Below are 21,154 nucleotides of genomic sequence, written 5' to 3' on the forward strand. Positions count from 1 at the left end.
AGCATAGTAAAATAATGGCCTTCACATACTAAGGCTTCCGTGGAACTGTGTTACTGCTTCAAACATTACTACAGTTAGTGTCAAGCGGTACGTGTAAGAGAAAAGAGAGAATGCGGTGGTCACCTCACCCCCGGAGCCGTGGTCACCTTAGGCCTTAAGTTAGATTCAAACTATACATATAGTTATAGGTAAACTGTGGAGTCATATATCCCACCTGCCATGGCTGTATGGTCTGCAAAGTGGCACAGCTGTGCCCAGGGAAAGGCCCTCTTCCTGGGACACACTGCAGCATGGCATGGAGGGCGTGGGCCAGAGCGTACACAGCCTTGTACACATTGTACTCTAGCCTGAGGTTAGACACATCGAAAAGGGTAGTTCCTGATGTCGCCAGGTCCTCTTGTCCACTGCACACCCTTCCACCTGCAGGCACCCACTCTGGTGGAAGGGGCGCAAATTTACACCGAAATGTTTGCTCCCAAAACTGCCTCACCTGAAGAAACACAATGAAGACACAGGGATGTCAAACTGCCTCACCTAAAGAAACACAATGAAGACACAGGGATGTCAAACTGCCTCACCTGAAGAAACACAATGAAGACACAGGGATGTCAAACTGCCTCACCTAAAGAAACACAATGAAGACACAGGGATGTCAAACTGCCTCACCTAAAGAAACACAATGAAGACACAGGGATGTCAAACTGCCTCACCTAAAGAAACACAATGAAGACACAGGGATGTCAAACTGCCTCACCTAAAGAAACACAATGAAGACACAGGGATGTCAAACTGCCTCACCTGAAGAAACACAATGAAGACACAGGGATGTCAAACTGCCTCACCTAAAGAAACACAATGAAGACACAGGGATGTCAAACTGCCTCACCTGAAGAAACACAATGAAGACACAGGGATGTCAAACTGCCTCACCTAAAGAAACACAATGAAGACACAGGGATGTCAAACTGCCTCACCTGAAGAAACACAATGAAGACACAGGGATGTCAAACTGCCTCACCTAAAGAAACACAATGAAGACACAGGGATGTCAAACTGCCTCACCTAAAGAAACACAATGAAGACACAGGGATGTCAAACTGCCTCACCTAAAGAAACACAATGAAGACACAGGGATGTCAAACTGCCTCACCTGAAGAAACACAATGAAGACACAGGGATGTCAAACTGCCTCACCTAAAGAAACACAATGAAGACACAGGGATGTCAAACTGCCTCACCTGAAGAAACACAATGAAGACACAGGGATGTCAAACTGCCTCACCTGAAGAAACACAATGAAGACACAGGGATGTCAAACTGCCTCACCTGAAGAAACACAATGAAGACACAGGGATGTCAAACTGCCTCACCTAAAGAAACACAATGAAGACACAGGGATGTCAAACTGCCTCACCTGAAGAAACACAATGAAGACACAGGGATGTCAAACTGCCTCACCTAAAGAAACACAATGAAGACACAGGGATGTCAAACTGCCTCACCTGAAGAAACACAATGAAGACACAGGGATGTCAAACTGCCTCACCTAAAGAAACACAATGAAGACACAGGGATGTCAAACTGCCTCACCTAAAGAAACACAATGAAGACACAGGGATGTCAAACTGCCTCACCTAAAGAAACACAATGAAGACACAGGGATGTCAAACTGCCTCACCTGAAGAAACACAATGAAGACACAGGGATGTCAAACTGCCTCACCTGAAGAAACACAATGAAGACACAGGGATGTCAAACTGCCTCACCTAAAGAAACACAATGAAGACACAGGGATGTCAAACTGCCTCACCTGAAGAAACACAATGAAGACACAGGGATGTCAAACTGCCTCACCTGAAGAAACACAATGAAGACACAGGGATGTCAAACTGCCTCACCTAAAGAAACACAATGAAGACACAGGGATGTCAAACTGCCTCACCTGAAGAAACACAATGAAGACACAGGGATGTCAAACTGCCTCACCTAAAGAAACACAATGAAGACACAGGGATGTCAAACTGCCTCACCTGAAGAAACACAATGAAGACACAGGGATGTCAAACTGCCTCACCTAAAGAAACACAATGAAGACACAGGGATGTCAAACTGCCTCACCTGAAGAAACACAATGAAGACACAGGGATGTCAAACTGCCTCACCTAAAGAAACACAATGAAGACACAGGGATGTCAAACTGCCTCACCTGAAGACACACAATGAAGACACAGGGATGTCAAACTGCCTCACCTAAAGAAACACAATGAAGACACAGGGATGTCAAACTGCCTCACCTGAAGAAACACAATGAAGACACAGGGATGTCAAACTGCCTCACCTGAAGAAACACAATGAAGACACAGGGATGTCAAACTGCCTCACCTAAAGAAACACAATGAAGACACAGGGATGTCAAACTGCCTCACCTAAAGAAACACAATGAAGACACAGGGATGTCAAACTGCCTCACCTAAAGAAACACAATGAAGACACAGGGATGTCAAACTGCCTCACCTAAAGAAACACAATGAAGATACAGGGATGTCAAACTGCCTCACCTAAAGAAACACAATGAAGACACAGGGATGTCAAACTGCCTCACCTGAAGACACACAATGAAGACACAGGGATGTCAAACTGCCTCACCTAAAGAAACACAATGAAGACACAGGGATGTCAAACTGCCTCACCTAAAGAAACACAATGAAGACACAGGGATGTCAAACTGCCTCACCTGAAGAAACACAATGAAGACACAGGGATGTCAAACTGCCTCACCTGAAGAAACACAATGAAGACACAGGGATGTCAAACTGCCTCACCTAAAGAAACACAATGAAGACACAGGGATGTCAAACTGCCTCACCTAAAGAAACACAATGAAGACACAGGGATGTCAAACTGCCTCACCTAAAGAAACACAATGAAGACACAGGGATGTCAAACTGCCTCACCTAAAGAAACACAATGAAGACACAGGGATGTCAAACTGCCTCACCTAAAGAAACACAATGAAGACACAGGGATGTCAAACTGCCTCACCTGAAGAAACACAATGAAGACACAGGGATGTCAAACTGCCTCACCTGAAGAAACACAATGAAGACACAGGGATGTCAAACTGCCTCACCTGAAGAAACACAATGAAGACACAGGGATGTCAAACTCAAATACACGGTGGGCCAAAATAAGACACAGGGATGTCAAACTAAAAATAAAGAAATTGGTAGAAGTCAAGGGCCGGACTGTGTTTCAACACACGGGCAGGTGACATTTTAGCCTAAATTACCGTAATATCAATTAAATTACAAACCATAATATTGTTAAGCAAAATGCAAGCACATGATTCCCTATATGAAGTCGACTTTACATAATATAACATAAAAAAACCTGAAAACTGTAAGAGTAGCTACAACTTAAGTAGCACCTGCCCAAATGTGCTGACCTCATCACATTTGTGATTACGGCTATGGGCGTTTAGTGTTATTTTGTGCAAAACTAATGCTTGGAATGGATTCAGAATGACGAAAACCCCTTAGTTTGACATGTCACAGGCTATACTTATAGAATGATGAAATGAATGATGTTAATGTTATGGTCACATATTATGCTAATTACTCAAATTGCTCAACGTGCAACTTTTAGCAGCCAAGCTTAATTTCATCCATTAGGCCTATAGATAACATTTATATCATAAAAGTTTGTACTAATCACCATTTCTGGGTTCATGAAAATTCCAGTATAGACCACATAGACTGTAAAACATATGGACAAAGCGTTCCCCGGGTCTAACATGAACGTAAAATGAAGCCTGTAATAATATGTTAATTCCTGATGTAAGTCGCCATCTTTCTAGATCCGTTTGGTACCAGCTGGCCATTGGCTGGCTCCGTTTTGTACCAGCTGGTCATTGGCTGCCCAGACAACGAGGCGGGACTTCCCCCCCTTCTTCTCTGTTGGTTTTTATTTTGACTCGAGTGGGAGGAGAAGACTCTTGAGTGGGAGGGGAATCCCGATCATAGACTGTAACGGTAGCCACGCCCCTCAGAACATACGCGACTTTATGGTCATTTTTTTAATTAATGGGACCATAATTTTCCAAAAATAATATTATGACATTAGAAATGAGACTTTAAACTAGTGACTGGAAGAAGAAAGTATTCATGACCATGTTTATTAAGGTAATACAGTCTAGGTGAAGTTGGGCCAAAATACATGGGCCTTTATGGAGCTATGGGGCTTTTTGGGTCCAGTCCAGCGCCACAACAGGCCATTATATGAACTACCGATTTCAAATGAGGCTTCACGAAATATCTGGCTGACTGCCCCCCTGGTATAGACTAATAAGCATGTGTGTCAAACTTTAGGGGATATGCTGATACTTTACTCCAAGAACTATAAGAACATATACTGTGGGACTCACTATGCTATGTTCATGGCTGTTGCCAGGGTCATTGTCAGGGTGTATTTTTAACAAGAAGTCCTTGAGACCTGGTATCTCTCCGCGGCGGACCGCGATGCCCAGCGCTCCTCCCAGGTAGGGCATGAGGCCAGGCGTCTGGAGGTTGGGGTCTGTGCTCCAGCACACATCGGCTACCCACTGCAGACCGCTCACCTCCTGCTTCACCACCTGTTGAGTGTGTTGTTGGGCAAATAATGGATTAGTAATAATTATATAGAAAGGCAAATGGCACAGCTATAAGCCAGTGTTCTATAAACCACTGGTTCCCAAACCTTTTCACGTCAAGGACCCCCAAATTGTCACTAATCAGCCCACGGACCCCCATTTGCAGAGATATGCCAAGGACCTCCCCCCCCCCCCCCCCCATAACAAGATTTGTTATTCGTTATGCTCTAGCAGTGATTCTCAACTGGTTTAATTTCAAGGACCCCCAGTTTGACATGCATTAGTCTACGGACCCCCATTTAATGGCATTTCTATCTCTGGGACCCCCAATTTATATTGTAAAATCAATGTTAATTTAACTCTGAGAGTGTACAAATGGAACCAAATTGACCCATTAGGGTCCATTTGGTTCCATGTGTACACTCTCAGAGTTACAGACCCATAAGGGTCCATTTTGGTTCCAAACTATCATTTAGCTGGGGACCCCCTGGAACTCCCTCAATGACCCCTGGGGGTCCCCAGACCCCACTTTGGGAACCACTGCTACAGTATAAACTTCCCAGAAACATAAGTTATATAAAGAAATATTATACATTATAACAATATAATCTAAAATAAAACTGCCGGGTTAGGGTTACATCAATGTTCGACACCAAGTCGGACCAAGACAGCCTTATGAATCCCTAAATTCCCACGTATCAAACCCCCCCCCCCCCCCCCCCCCCCCCCCCCGAGCCGAACCTCCTGCAACAGGTTGATCATATGGATCCCGTACGCAAACACCACGACCACGCGGGCCGTGGAGGTCTTCATCACGGTGACGATCCTCTGGAGTTCCGCCGGGTCGCTGTCCCAGGGCAGCACCTCCAGGTAGGCCAGACAACCAGAACCAGAACCAGAGCGGGCGCCGCCGTCGTGCAGCTCGGACTGGAAGATGCGGGCGGCGTTGCGGCCGTAGGCGTCGTCGCCTATCAGCAGTCCAGCCCAGGTCCAACGGAACCGCCGCAGAATCTGGAGCATAGCGCGCACCTGGTGGGGCAGATTTTATATCTGGACTCCTTCCTGTTTGTTTGCTTGCTTGTTTACTTATTTGTTTGTTTGTTTTTAATGGCCCACCAGTATAGTCAGTGTTTTGAAATTGACCTGCACAAATAGGCTATTTCTCAATATTATATATATATATATATATATATATATATATATATATATATTCCTATATAAACGGCTTGTTCCTTGTGTTGTTTCATTCTCTAGAGGTGAAAGTATAGCATATTTATTGTAATTACAAATTTGTAGAGACCTTTTAACATCTGGTTGCAATTGACTACACTGCCATTTGAAAAAAAGAAGAAAATAAATTAAAGAAAATAAAAAATATATACTGTATAAAACAAATGATTAAACTGTAAAAAGAATAGCCATGCACTGGGTTAACCGAGTGACTTACATTTGGCTACAAATATTGATACTGCTATTGTTATATTGATATTTGTACACTGTATGACTTGTTATGACTTAAATACTTTAAAAGCGTTTGGACACCCCTGCACTCGAGGGACTATTTTATTTTGTCATGTGTGTCAGTGGGAAATGTACTGCTTGATATTATGCCAACATAATACTTTGTCTGAAATGTACCTGGAAGGCCCCACTTGGAATGGTTCTAAAGAAGGACGGGTACTTATCCCTGTCACTCAGACAGGAACACATGGCATAGTAACTCACCTGTAACAACAACAACAAAACAACAACAACAACAGTAACTCACCTGTAACAACAACAACAACAACAACAGTAACTCACCTGCGAGAGGCACAAAACATCTGTTATGTAATTAAAACACACAGCAAATGCTACTGTATACGCCTCACTGCCCAAATACATTATTCCGTGCTCTGCTCAAAATCACTCACTAATACTTGTGTATAGATTTCGCTCGCTGCTACAAATACAATGCAACTTCTACCACACACGGCCCTATCTCTTATCTAACTAAGAATATAGCATAAGGAGCTATATGTTAACATACTGTATTCAAGCATGTTCAAAGCATGTACACTTAGTTCACACTTCAAACATGTAAAAGAGTATAGTATTTTGAGGCCAGTGAGGCATTTAGTTAACACTGAGTTTCCCCACATTGTTGACTCTGGTTCATATTTCCTACTTCCAGCCTTATGGGCAGAGATTCAAACCTCCAACACAAATGCACTATGTTGAAGAAGACCTGCCGCACCCTAAAATAAAAAGCAACAACACCTGCCCTCTCTGCTCACATGCACTGCCTATTATGAGTGGGCTAATTATTTCAAACAGGAACAACAGAACATTGTTATAACCAAAATGAAGCACGTCAAAAAGTGGTGATGGTACCGTGGGATTCAAGCAGCGAGCTGAAATGATTTAGATTTCTTTGTTGTAATTGATGATATTAAATTATGTTGTTCTTTATGTCATTTGCTTATTGAATGGATCCCCATTAGCTGACGCCGGGGCGACAGCTAATCTTCCTGGGGTCCATATAAAATACATACAAAAAATACATACGGTAATTAAATACATGAAAATACATGATTACAATTTATTCTATAAAATTAAATGCAACACAATAAGAATAACATTATGGTCATGTGGTCAGCTGTAGCAAGTGTTCCTTTAAAGCATATTTGAAAGATAATTTATTTTGTGTTATGTTAATGTGAGGCGGTAACATGTTCCAAAATGATATTGATCGATACATAACTGTTTGTTTAAGGAGGTTCGTTTTTGGAGCAGGGCGTGTTAAATGACAGAGGCTGGCAATTCTGCTGTTATGATTATGTCTGTCACTTGATTTATACATTTTCTTTCTATGTATTGATTGCATAGGGCCTAAATGGAAAATTTTGGTGCTATCCCTTTTGAACTGAGTACTTGACTGAACTCTGTTGCTGTTTATGTTCAATACACCAATCAATCAATCAATCAATCAATCAATCAATCAAACTTACCAGGGGCACTCTGTACAAACCTAAAACACTAGAGGTGGCGATAGTATGTGTCGAGGAATCGGCGCCCACGATACCGAGCACCGGAGGCGACCCGGCGCAGCTCTCGTCCCATCGAATCCGCTCCTCTCTGCCGCTGACCAACGACAACGCTGCGCGGAACGCGACTCCGAGCGAGTAGCAGGTGTCGTAGAGACTGTATCCCAGGGCGACGTCGGGCAGCAGGCTGGGGCTGCCGTTGATCTCGGCGATGGCGAAAGCCATGGTCTGGGCGTACCGGAACATTTCCACGTCAAATCTATAACACACAAAACATGTCACTTTTACACCATGAATGTTTATTGTTGTAGAACTCAGATAATCAGTAAAATCTCCCCCCCCCCACCCGCGTTTCCCCTTAATGTATATGTTTTTTTCCCCTTTTTAGTGTATATTTGTGCATATCTAAATGTTCTGATGCGTTGAAAAAGGTGGACCCTGTTGTAAACCAGTGTAATGCTTTACCAGTGTGTCGTCCACAGTAACAGAAGGTGGACCCTGTTGTAAACCAGTGTAATTCTTTATCGTCCACAGTAACAGTCTTTGTACAGAGTTGTGCTTTCATTTGAAATGTATCCATTCTGCATACTGTTTACTGTATTAAATTTCTTCAATCAATCAATCAATCAGAGAATCCACTGGAACTATCAAAACAAGTTCCCTGTTCGCATGCTTGCCGTTTGTTCATCATTGTGCGATACTTGAAATGAGGAGTAAACATTGAATAACATCCCTTATAAAAGTATCTTTAGGATAACTCTTTAGCGTCCCATACATACTCACCCATAGCATACTCACCCATAGCATACTCACCCATAGCATACTCACCCATAGCACGTGGGGTCCTGTGGCCTGGCGGTGAAAGACAGCTCGGGGAAGACAGAGAAGGAGTGTATAGTGAACAGGCCGCCCAGGACCAAGTGCCCAGCCTCGGACACTCTGTTGAGATCAAACTGTGCCTGCAACTCACAGGAGTTAGGGGAGGAAGACACAGCACAGACTGGAGGGAACAACAACGACATCATCAAGGTCAAGTACAGGAGGTGTGTGTCTAGAGAAAGCCTCATGGCTGTGTGTGTGTTCTCTCTCCTCTGTCTAAACCCTTTGTCCAGTTGCCACATTTTATAACCAGCACTGTGCCATCCCCTGTGTGCCACTATGTAATCGTGCATGGGCAGAGGCAGAAATAGGGGCAGGGCTAAACATATAGAACGTCCTGTCATACCAAATTTGATGATGTCCCGTGATGCGACAATATGTAGCGTGCGTGCGTGCGTGTGTGTGTGTGTGTACTGTACCTCTGCTTCCTCCTTTCCAGAGCCATCTAAAGAGTTACGACATTGAGGGGGCAGAAACCGAGCGCTCGAGCGCTGGCCATGCAGCCTGAACTGAACTGAGACAAGCTGGAGTTGGTTTTCAACGAGGGCGGCGCAAATAAGAGCTATTTTAAGCATGTGTGCAACATGACTGTTTTTAAGTATTGTACAGCAACAACTAAAGTCTCTTTAATGTTTATGTTGTACTATTACTACAAAACAATCTAATTTAAGATCATTAAAGCTGGGCTGTTGCCCTGAGTCCAATACATTTCTGCCAACTTCCGGTCCAGGACTCGTCCCAGTCGGTTGTCCCCATTCTCAATAGAAGTCTATGTAGGAGAGCCTCCATTGGACTGAAGCCCCATGAAGTGACCAATATGAGTCTATGTAGGAGAGCCTCCATTGGACTGAAGCCCCATGAAGTGACCAATAGGAGTCTATGTAGGAGAGCCTCCATTGGACTGAAGCCCCATGAAGTGACCAATAGAAGTCTACGTAGGAGAGCCTCCATTGGACTGAAGCCCCATGAAGTGACCAATAGAAGTCTATGTAGGAGAGCCTCCATTGGACTGAAGCCCCATGAAGTGACCAATAGGAGTCTATGTAGGAGAGCCTCCATTGGACTGAAGCCCCATGAAGTGACCAATAGAAGTCTACGTAGGAGAGCCTCCATTGGACTGAAGCCCCATGATGTGACCAATAGTAGTCTATGTAGGAGAGCCTCCATTGGACTGAAGCCAATAGAAGTCTATGTAGGAGAGCCTCCATTGGACTGAAGCCAATAGAAGTCTATGTAGGAGAGCCTCCATTGGACTGAAGCCCCATGAAGTGAAAGCAGTTTGCGTAACTCTGTCTATATCTAAGGCTCTGCTCCTTTCTAGCATCAGGTTCTTGAGCTCTGCAGTGTTGCTAGCGATACAATAATCTGTGCGGTATAGGACAATCAATAGCTGCAGCCATGTAGTGTAAAAACACAAAAAAAGTGATGAAAAAAATTCACACCTGTGTGAACTGAGTGTTGCAACTCCCCTCTCTCTCTCTCTCTCTCCCCCTCCCCTTCTCTCTCTCTCTCTCTCTGTCAGCACCCCTACTGGTACTCATAGTCATACTGGTGCTCATAGTCACATAGGTAGGTAGGTTAACGTCACATAGGTCGTCACATAGGTAGGTAGGTTAACGTCACATAGGTAGTCACATAGGTACGTAGGTTAACGTCACATAGGTGAACACGGACATTGCTGTTCCTTGGAGTGGTTGCACCAAAAAAAAAAGAAAAAAGTAAAAACATGTGATTGGCAGAGAATAGAATTTTGCAAACAAAGGGGTGGCCATTTTCATAGGATAAGCTTAGACTTTTTTACAGGGGCCTGCAGTTCCAATTTGCAGCCACCTGTAGGCGCACTTTTATTTTAGAGCGGTTCTGAAAGAGGGTTTTAAGGAGTCACCCTTTGTCATGACTGTTGGTAGGGCGCTCCACGTTCAGGGCGGCATGGAAGGAGAACCAATTTGACCCCATTGTTGTGCCGAAACTGGGTTCAGTGCAGGGGCTCTTTCTGGTGTTGGCGGTGAAACTGGGTTCAGTGGGGCTCTTTCTGGTGTTGGCGGTGAAACTGGGTTCAGTGGGGCTCTTTCTGGTGAAACTGGGTTCAGTGGGGCTCTTTCTGGTGTTGGCGGTGAAACTGGGTTCAGTGGGGCTCTTTCTGGTGTTGGCGGTGAAACTGCGTTCAGTGGGGCTCTTTCTGGTGTTGGCGGTGAAACTGCGTTCAGTGGGGCTCTTTCTGGTGTTGGCGGTGAAACTGCGTTCAGTGGGGCTCTTTCTGGTGTTGGCGGTGAAACTGCGTTCAGTGGGGCTCTTTCTGGTGTTGGCGGTGGTGCCTGTGTGTGTCTTTTCCCAAACCTTTTCATGTCAAGGACGCCCAAAAGGATACTCAATAGCCTGCTGACCCCCCCATTTGAAAACGTAATGCCAAGGACCTCAATAAGAGAAGATTTATGCGGCTCTAGCAGTGATTTTCAACCATTTTCATTTCAAGGGCCTCCAGTTTGACCTGAATTAGGCCCCCTATTTAATGGCATTTATGTCTCTGGGACCTCCAATGTAGTGTATTCTCTCAGAGTGAAGGGTACATTTGTTTCCTATCATTTAGCTGGGGACCCCTGGAACTACCCCAAGGACCCCTAGGGGTCCCCGGACCTCACTTTGGGAACCACTGGTCTGACAGGGGGGGGGCATCCCTGTCTTCTTGGTATATATTCATGCCAGAAAGACGAGACGACGCTGCCCTCCGCTGGACGAATTGACATAATGCACGATATGCTACCAACTACGCGACTACACTGCACGCGGCGAAAACAGCGGTAAAAGAGAACAACTATTAAGGAAGAAAGAGGCAGAGAAAATGGGACTAGACGTACAGTACTGTGTGGAATTATACAAATCTGATTGGTTGAAACAGCCATCTAGCCGTGCTTCAAACCAGCATGATGGAACACCTAACCAAAACAATATAAATCACCTGCTCTGTTCTCTCAGGGCGCAGCAGACTGGGTTGCCAGGCTAGCTAGTTTCCTGGGACATTTGTGGTCATAGCCGCGGGTTCGACTCCCGAGTCACTCTCCATCTCTCTCCCCCTTTCCTGTCTAATTACTGTACCCTATCAATAAAGGCAAAAAACACAAAACGCTATACACTGTATGTGATATTATGTCCTCACTGTCCCTCCTGGCAAAACATGGTTGAAATAATCAATCCCAGATTCAGCGTCTCTCTGGTAAACAAAGGTGTGTGTGTGTGTGTGCGTCCAAAATATTGTGTTTGTTGTCAACATTTGTCACGACTCGAGTTGGCTTAAATAAATACTTTTTGAAATGTCTATGGGAAAAATGCATTGAGATTCATTTCCTGGGCCTGGCGTCGTCATGGAAGGGGGCGGGACTGTGACGCTCTATAGTCCAACACACATTAAGTTAGTATTAAGTATAGGTAGTATAAAGCTAGTTATAATGGGACCCGTCGGACCAATGGGACGTCGAGCAAATCGAGTTTATTCCAGGCCGTCGGCCCAAGGAAGCAGAAAGCTGTATTCACCGTATTTTTTAGATGCCATTCATTTAATTTCATAAGCGAGTTTAGCGCACATACTTTCACCTAAATTCAACATGAGCGAACACAGATACAGCAGCAGCAATTGATTAAACCTTTCTTGGTTCTGTAGTCTGTACACTTTAGCAGACCGCCCCAAGGTTATCCAATTAATCAGACAAGTCAATGACAACAACCATAGCAAATTTGTAGTTTTATCTCCATGCCAAACCATGCACAAACATAAACACATAATGCAAAATGTACTAGCAAGGTTTTCAGCAAACAAAGATACCAACCAATATACACTTGTTATAAACATGTATTCTTGTTCCCGCTTCTATGTCTTGGTGGCACCTCGACCCATGATGGATTTCTTGGTGTTTCTCTCAGGTTTCAAAAGCATTATATAGCATTTTGGTCCAAACAGTGCCACCAGAATGCCAAAACTAGACGCTAAGATAGCAAATATCTCCACTACATCTGCATATTTGCCTGGAGAGCTGATATATGCTGGGATGAAGGCTATCCACACGGCACAGAAGATCAACATGCTGAACGTGATTAACTTTGCTTCGTTGAAGTTGTCTGGAAGGTTCCGTGCCATGAATGCTAGGAGGAAGCTGAGGAGTGCCAGTAGACCAATGTAACCTAACAACACTCCAAAACCAACTGTTGATCCAACATCACACTCATAGACTATCTTATCACTGTGGTATTGAGTGTTTTTATGAGGAGTTGGTGAAGCAGACACAAGCCAGGCTATGCAGATTATTGCCTGGATGAAAGTAAGAACCAGGACTGTTCCTCTCTGCTGCATGGCACCAAACAACTTCATGATGTCTGCACCCCCAGGCTTGGAGGCCTTGAACACGGCCAACACCACCATAGTCTTTACCAGGATACAGGAGATACACAACACAAAGCTGATCCCGAATGCAGCATGTCTCAGCTGACAAGTCCAGAGTCTGGGACGGCCAATGAACAGAAGTGAACACAAGAAACATAGTTTGAGTGACATCAACAGAAGGAAACTGAGTTCTGAGTTGTTGGCGCGCACCATGGGTGTGCTTTGGTGATAGATGAAGATTCCCAGGGCAATGGCACAAATAAGTGTGCCTACCAATGAGATGGTTGTCAAGGAGATACCCAGGGGCTCGTGGTAGGAGAGGAACTCCATGATCTTAGGGACACAGTGGTCACGCTGGGGACTGGACCAGAAGTCCTCTGGACAACTGGTGCACTCTGTGGAGTCTAAAAAGGGCAAGATAAAAGGGACAGACAAGTACAGTATCAGAGAGAGAGAGAGAGAGAGTAGATAGATAGATGATGCATTGTTCGCCTACCTGTCTCATTGCTGATCTCTCCCTCAGAACAAGCGATGCAGTCAAAGCAGCAGACAGGTTCTCCTTTCCTTCTGGCCACACGGGTTCCAGGAGAACAGCTGTCACTGCACACCGACCGAGGAGGCTACAGAAGAAACATACTACGATCAAACAAAATTACGTTCACATCATGAGCTCAACATTTATAGCTACGTTGGAAAGCTGTGACCTTGTTGTATTCAAAGCTCCAGATGATTCTGTCTTCCTCAAGGATGAGTTCTTCACCCGCAGAAGCTGTATTCTTGAAGACACCTACTTCGAGAACCGTTGTGCTTCCATCGGGGAGCCACGCCCAGTTTACGATATCATAGATGGGTAAAGGATCGCCATTCTCGTCAAATGATACTTGATCGCCAAATTCCACAGTGAAGTTGATCTTTTGCAGGTAATGCACAAGCTAGAGCAACATGGTGGAGAGTAAGAGACGTTTACAGACATTGTGTGCATTCACCTCAACATAATAAGCACTCCATTCTCTGCAACAGTGTCACTGCATAAATACTGAGGTACTGCCAGTCAATATGTATTCAAAATACTACACATCACGATTATAAAAGGTATACTTGTTTTCATTCCAATATAGGTTTTCTTTTTCTTATTTTTTTTACCAATGTCTTATTTTATATATTCGTTATTAATGAACAACTTATAACGAATCTAGAAATAGTAACGGGTAAACTGCAGCCTCCCCAGAGCGTCTGGGGAACGATGGAGCCGCCCTATCCTACTTGCCGAAGCTGGATCTGCAGGCGGGTGAAATGCATGCACGAGCAAAAGAGCGCGCATGCAGCTGCAGCGTTTAATACGCTAGATCATGAATCCATGCAGGCACCTTCATGGAGTTAGCAAGAAAAACGTGGAAGTAGAGCGCTCTTCCGGGGGCTTCAAGCTCCAGTGAGCAACTTCCATTGAAATGAATAACTCTATGGTAAACTGTGAAGTCATGTCCCACCTGCCATGGCTTTATAGTCTGCAGAGTGGCACAGCTGTGCCCAGGGAAAGGCCCTCTTCCTGGGACACACTGCAGCATGTCATGGAGGGCGTGGGCCAGAGCGTACACAGCCTTGTACACATTGTACTCTGGCCTGAGGTCAGACACATCCAACAGGGTGGTATCTGCTGTCTGTAGGTCCTCTTGTCCACTACACACCCTTCCACCAGCGTCCAGCCACTCTGGTGGAAGGGGTACAAATTTACACTGAAATATGTGCTCCCATAACCTCCTCACCTGAAGAGAACACAATGAATACTTAAGGCCCGTTATCCAGTGTGCATGAAGGACCAAATTAAACAAAACATTTGTATTCATACGTTCTGTGAATGTTACTGTATGTGTGAATGTACTCATGAAACAAACCTCATTTTGAAAAAAAAAAAATTGACAATACTACTAATACTACTCCTACTTCTACACTCACTAAGGAATTTTCATGGCTGCTGTCTGGGTCATTGTCAGGATGTATCTTCGACAAGAACTCCCTGAGACCCGGTATCTCTCCACGGTGGATGGCGATGCCCAGGCTGCCCCCTAGTGACGGAGTGAAGTGAGGATTCTGGGGTCCCACGTAAGCGGTCCAAGGCTCGACCGTTATCCACTGCAGACCCGTTAGATTCTGCTTCACCACCTGTTAGATTACGTTGGAAAGATTACAGCAATAATCCACATCCAGTCTTTTCACGTCAACACAAACAGTATAATTATAGCAACATAAATACAGTAGCAGTTATAATATGAATAGTGCGATTATCTGTTTATCTGTTTATCTTTTAGTGCAGAGATTATGGAGATAAAAGGCTAAATAAATTGTGTATGTATGTATGTATGTATGTATGTATTTATGTATGTATGTATGTATGTATGTATGTATGTATGTATGTATGTATTTGGTTAAAATGGGTAGGGTTTAAAAAAAGGCAAGAATTTGCTCTGGTGCACTGGCCTAAAAGTGGGTCCTTAAAAACTGCTAAAACTTCTGAAATGTATGTATGTAGGTATGTATGTGTGTATCTATTTTAAAATGGGGGGCTTTTTGGTAAAATCCCTGCCCGCAATACCTTCATATATTTAAAATGAGTCCAAAATAGGGTTACCAGTGAAGGGCCACCTGCCTATTCACTGGGGACTATGCAAGGCAGAGGCGTCCACCCCCCTGAGTCCAAGTTTAAGCTAGACCGCATGTATGTATGTATGTATGTACGGGTACGTATGTATGTATGCATGCATGTACAGTATGTATGTTGGGACAGGATTGTAGGCTGATTCAGGGTACATTATGTTTTGGTCTGGATTTCTCCTTTAAATGTCAATCTACGGTATTTTTAAATGCAATTATTTTTTACAATACAGTAACACACCGCTAACCTCCTTCATGAGATTCACCAAATAGCTCCCGTATACATATAGAATGACCACGCGGGCTGTGGAGGTCTTCATCACGGTGACGATCCTCCGGAGCTCCGACTGCTCGTGGCCCCAGGGCAGGACCTCCAGGTAGGCCAGACAACCCAGACCGGACTGCAGGGCCAGGTCTTTCTGGAAGATCCGGGCGGCATCGCGGCCATAGTCATTATCAATAAACAGAAATCCTACCCAGGTCCACTCAAACCGCCTCATGATCTGGAGAAAAGCTCGTATCTGAAGGGATAAAGAAAGTCCTTAAGGTTATATATACTGACTATAAATGGTGAATCCTTGAATCACCTAGCCTCGGAAACCCAGACGTTTTTATTTCCAGGGAGAAAAAGAAAGTCTGGGGCCGAGTCCACTTCAATTCGGCATAGAGTAGAGCAAACGTCGATCAATGGTCGATCTGCGTCTAGATTCTCCCGGCGGATCCCATGCCTTGAGCTGCCCTATGCAATAGAAAGCATAGCTGGACCCCAGGCTAGGGGGTCCGTGGTGGAGCTGCCTATGCCATAGAAAGCAGAGGTGGACCCCAGGCTAGGGGGTCCGTGGTGGAGCTGCCTATGCCATAGAAAGCATAGCTGGACCCCAGGCTAGGGGGTCCGTGGTGGAGCTGCCTATGCCATAGAAAGCATAGCTGGACCCCAGGCTAGGGGGTCCGTGGTGGAGCTGCCTATGCCATAGAAAGCATAGCTGGACCCCAGGCTAGGGGGTCCGTGGTGGAGCTGCCTATGCCATAGAAAGCATAGCTGGACCCCAGGCTAGGGGGTCCGTGGTGGAGCTGCCTATGCCATAGAAAGCAGAGGTGGACCCCAGGCTAGGGGGTCCGTGGTGGAGCTGCCTATGCCATAGAAAGCAGAGGTGGACCCCAGGCTAGGGGGTCCGTGGTGGAGCTGCCTATGCCATAGAAAGCAGAGGTGGACCCCAGGCTAGGGGGTCCGTGGTGGAGCTGCCTATGCCATAGAAAGCAGAGGTGGACCCCAGGCTATGAATGACCTAAACAGATTATACACAACAGTGTGTGTGTGTGTGTGTTTGTGTGTAGCAAAAATGTGTAGAAAACTAAGTAATAAAATAAAACGGTTGACATGCATGATCACTCACTAGACTAGAGGGCGTTTTGTCACGTGTGTGGAACATGGAACATGGAACATGGAACATGGAACATGGAACATGGAACATGGCCTACTTGATGTTCTGTATGTAAAGTTCACCTGGACAGCAAGACTCGGGATGGTTCTAAAGAAGGAAGGGAACTGAGTCCGGTCACTCAGACAGGAGCAGGTGGAATAGTAACTTACCTGGGAAATAATAAAGGCACAAAACACGTTTTATTCTCCATGCACTATAAATGCAAAATTGTGTTTACAACTTCCCCCTTAGGCCTCACTCACACTGTTGCAACATGCATACAACATTTGCATACAACATTTGTCAACCATGTGACTTCCATTGGAAAGGCATTGGGGGGGGGGCGGCCATTAAACACGGACAAGACACAAGACAAATGTTGTATGCATGTTGCAACAGTGTGAGCGAGGCCTTACACGCAGAGCACGTGAATGGAGAGGAGTGGGGAGAGATCCATCTCTCTGCTCTCCCAGGGTTATATTCAGAGCACGTGAATGGAGAGGAGTAGGGAGAGATCTTAGAGTATATATGAATAGAGAAGGCACCCAGCGGAAACCCTGAGGCGAAATGGACATAGTGGCCGAATGAAGGTATTGCAGCTCGAGCCAGCGCTGCTCCGTTGACTATCATTGTGTACGTTCATGTGTTTGTGGCCATGACACGTGAACGAATGTTACATATGTGAACGCAGCACAAACGGCACAATGATAGTCAACGGCAGCGCGTTCATGTGTTTGGGGCCAATCCATCCCAGAATGCACTCTGTTCCTACACGGAAGGAGGAGTGAAATCGCCTCATGCGCTTTTGAGCAACTTAATGCAAGTGGATGGAAGGAGAACTACAACTTAATGCAAGTGGATGGGAGGAGAACTACAACTTAATGCAAGTGGATGGGAGGAGAACTACAACTTAATGCAAGTGGATGGGAGGAGAACTACAACTTAATGCAAGTGGATGGAAGGAGAACTACAACTTAATGCAAGTGGATGGGAGGAGAACTACAACTTAATGCAAGTGGATGGGAGGAGAACTACAACTTAATGCAAGTGGATGGGAGGAGAACTACAACTTAATGCAAGTGGATGGGAGGAGAACCCGGGTGTCTTCTCTATTCATATATACTCTAAGGGAGTATCTCTCTGCCCTCACGGGGCTATACGCTGCGCTCAGAGACCCCCTGACGCACACAATCATCACTCAGAGATTTTTTTTTTAATAAAATAACTGCATTTTTCCATTTCAATCTACGCCAGGGGTCATCTCCATGTTGGCTTGTGGTGGACATTTTTGTCAACATTCCATTTTTTGCCACACGGACACGTACTGGCAATGACAATGAGTGGACAACAACAATAATAATAATACGAGAAACACATAAACACATAAGCCCTAATAATTGACCAGTGCAATATGGTCCGAGAGTGTTCAAATGGAACCAAATGGACCCTAAGTATTAGTGGACTCCTACATGTGCCATATAGTGTAATAATAAATAAGTGTCATACAATATTCTGAAGAAAACCCCGGAGACTTGACATTCAGTAAGTGCGTGTTGTTATGATCAAAATGAGAACATTATAATGGTGTGTAAAAACATAAAATCTAAATTTTGCCACAGACAAGACCAAGTGTTTGACCCGTGTACAGACATGTTGGTGACCCCTGACCTATGAGGATACCCGAGGATGAAAATGTAAAGGATTCACCAATCTGGCTTTGTAAATTACAGAGACATTTTGAATGACAGAAAATCACTACTTGGAAATGGATGCATGGAACACTCTGATTGTGATGACACTAAAGAGATTACACCCCTTGTAAAAAAAACTAAAAAAAAAAAAGGTCTGACCACAGCCTGACTTGTCTGGCTGGACTCGATGGGGTCTGAGGAAAAAGATCAAAACTCTAAAGCGGATGCATTAATTGTGCTATGACCTTGTAAAATCCTGCACTGTATTAAATTCCTGCCCCTCTTAGTCTCCACTATACGCTCAAATGCTCTGCCTGCAAGTAAATATGGTCACGGTTAACAGAATACAAAGATGATATCTATTCTCTGCTGTCGTAATTTTTCAGGAAATTAAAAAAACATTTTTTTTTTCAGGAAATAAAGAAAACCTTATATTTTTAAAAACAAAGCAATACAGCCTCATCAAAGATGGTGTTGTAACTTTATATATTGTCAATTACTCCCATGCGAGGTGGGGGGGGGGGAGAGGTGGAGGAGTTAGTTGCTTTAGCAGACATTTTGAGGGTCCAATGGAGTTAAGAGGTTTTGTCCAAAGCACTTTTTACTACTTTCCATTGGTTCAATATTTTCGAAATAACACACAGACGTAAAGGGTGTTCAATAGCACTGATTTATGCAAAGAAAAAAAATCTAAAACCTCAGAAATTGAGTTATGAGGTATGAGTACATTAATTGTTTATTACATCATATTTTTGTGAAATGTATTTCCTTTAAACACAGGCATAAAACAGGCGATATATAGCATAAAACAGGCGATATATAGCATAAAACAGGCGATATATAGCATAAAACAGGCGATATATATATAGCATAAAACAAAGTTGGGTCAGGGAACTTACCAGGGGCACTCTGTACAAACCTAAAATTCTAGAGATAGCGATGGCGTGTGTGGAGGAATCGGGACCCACGATCCCCAGCGCCGGAGGCGACCCGACGCAGCTCTGGTCCAACTGGACCCGCTCCTCTCTGCCACTGATCAGCGCCAGGGCTGCTCGGAACCCGACGCCCAGCGTGATGCAGCTGTCGTACAGGTTATAGCCCAGGGTGAGGTCGGGCAGCAGGCTGGGGCTGCCGTTGATCTCTGCGATGGCAAAGGCCACGGTCTGGGCCAGCTTGAACCCTTCGATGTTAAAACTACACACGACACACAAAAGGACATTATTGGATATTTGTTGTTTTTGGTCTCTCTGTAGAAATAATACAACGTCAAGTAATCCTATATGGCATTATTAACCCATGTAGACCTGAGGACGATTCTACAAATGTCTTCTAATTCCTGACGGTTTTCTGAAAAAGCTCATGTTTCTATTATGTCAGTCGTTCTCAAACATTTTCATGTCAAGGACCCCCAAAAATATCTGTAATTGGCCACCGACCCCCCCCCCCCCCCCCCCCCATCTGAAAATATGTAGTTCCAGAGACACTCCCAGAAGCAAAGATTTGAGTTAAAAACATTCGCTCTGAAACGATTTTTCAAAAAAATAGCAGATCTACAAGCTCGTATAGCGAGCCAAAAGGTGCAGGTTCCCGTCCAGAACGGGCTAATATCAGTGAAAGCTAACCCCCGCGTCCTCCTGTGTGTGTGCGTCATTGTTGTATATACAGTACGTGTGCCGCCGCTCACCCGTAGCAGGTGGTGTCCTGTGGCTTGGAGGTGTGTGTGATCAGGCTATAAACTCACCCGTAGCAGGTGGTGTCCTGTGGCTTGGAGGTGTGTGTGATCAGGCTATAAACTCACCCGTAGCAGGTGGTGTCCTGTGGCTTGGAGGTGTGTGTGATCAGGCTATAAACTCACCCGTAGCAGGTGGTATCCTGTGGCTTGGAGGTGTGTGTGATCAGGCTATAAACTCACCCGTAGCAGGTGGTGTCCTGTGGCTTGGAGGTGTGTGTGATCAGGCTATAAACTCACCCGTAGCAGGTGGTGTCCTGTGGCTTGGCGGTGAAAGACAGCTCGGGGAAGACGGGGTACAGGGTGATGTAAAACAAGCCACCCAGGATGACGTCGCCGGCCTTGTACACTCTGTTGAGATCAAACTGTGCCTGCAGCTCACAAGAAGATGCGTTAGGTGAGGATGAAGACACAGCAGAGAATGGAGAGAACAACATCATCATCAAGGTCAGGTGTGTGTCTAGAGAAAGCCTCATGACTGTATGTGTGTTCTCTCTCCTCTGCCTAGAACGCCCTTTCCCCCGAAACCCTTTGTCCCGTCGATGCCTTTTATACCCAGTGCTGTGCCATCCCCCGTGCTTTCTTACATAATCGTACCCGTTTGGGCAAGCCGAGGCAGAAGTGGGGGGCAGGGCTAAACACACGTTAACAATCCTGTTCTATCAAATTCTATGAACTCTCAATGTTTTTAGTTGCTAGATTATTGTATATATTTTTATTGTTTTCAATTGCCTATAGTCTGACCTCATAGTGCTGCCGC

The 21,154-nt window shown here is 44.9% G+C and overlaps 1 protein-coding gene across 1 annotated transcript in view; it reads right to left on the bottom strand.

Moving 5' to 3' along the window:
- The window catches only part of LOC310878583 (uncharacterized protein), a gene marked incomplete at both ends in the record, with an annotated part of 34,327 nt that extends 13,363 nt beyond the window's left edge, over positions 1–20,964 (bottom strand). The window contains 17 exons of the mRNA XM_083792932.1: positions 215–490; positions 4,424–4,630; positions 5,369–5,656; positions 6,266–6,352; positions 7,618–7,912; positions 8,482–8,612; positions 10,450–10,857; positions 12,833–12,946; positions 13,178–13,308; positions 13,401–13,524; positions 13,696–13,836; positions 14,392–14,667; positions 14,858–15,064; positions 15,838–16,074; positions 19,565–19,859; positions 20,635–20,765; positions 20,950–20,964. Coding sequence (XP_083649058.1) covers positions 215–490; positions 4,424–4,630; positions 5,369–5,656; positions 6,266–6,352; positions 7,618–7,912; positions 8,482–8,612; positions 10,450–10,857; positions 12,833–12,946; positions 13,178–13,308; positions 13,401–13,524; positions 13,696–13,836; positions 14,392–14,667; positions 14,858–15,064; positions 15,838–16,074; positions 19,565–19,859; positions 20,635–20,765; positions 20,950–20,964 — 3,363 coding nt within the window. The remainder of the gene's footprint in view (positions 1–214; positions 491–4,423; positions 4,631–5,368; positions 5,657–6,265; positions 6,353–7,617; positions 7,913–8,481; positions 8,613–10,449; positions 10,858–12,832; positions 12,947–13,177; positions 13,309–13,400; positions 13,525–13,695; positions 13,837–14,391; positions 14,668–14,857; positions 15,065–15,837; positions 16,075–19,564; positions 19,860–20,634; positions 20,766–20,949) is intronic.
- Positions 20,965–21,154: the final 190 nt, after the last annotated feature.

This window comes from Protomyctophum parallelum (assembly GCF_964188405.1).
Source record: "Protomyctophum parallelum genome assembly, chromosome: 21".
Classification (NCBI taxonomy): domain Eukaryota; kingdom Metazoa; phylum Chordata; class Actinopteri; order Myctophiformes; family Myctophidae; genus Protomyctophum; species Protomyctophum parallelum.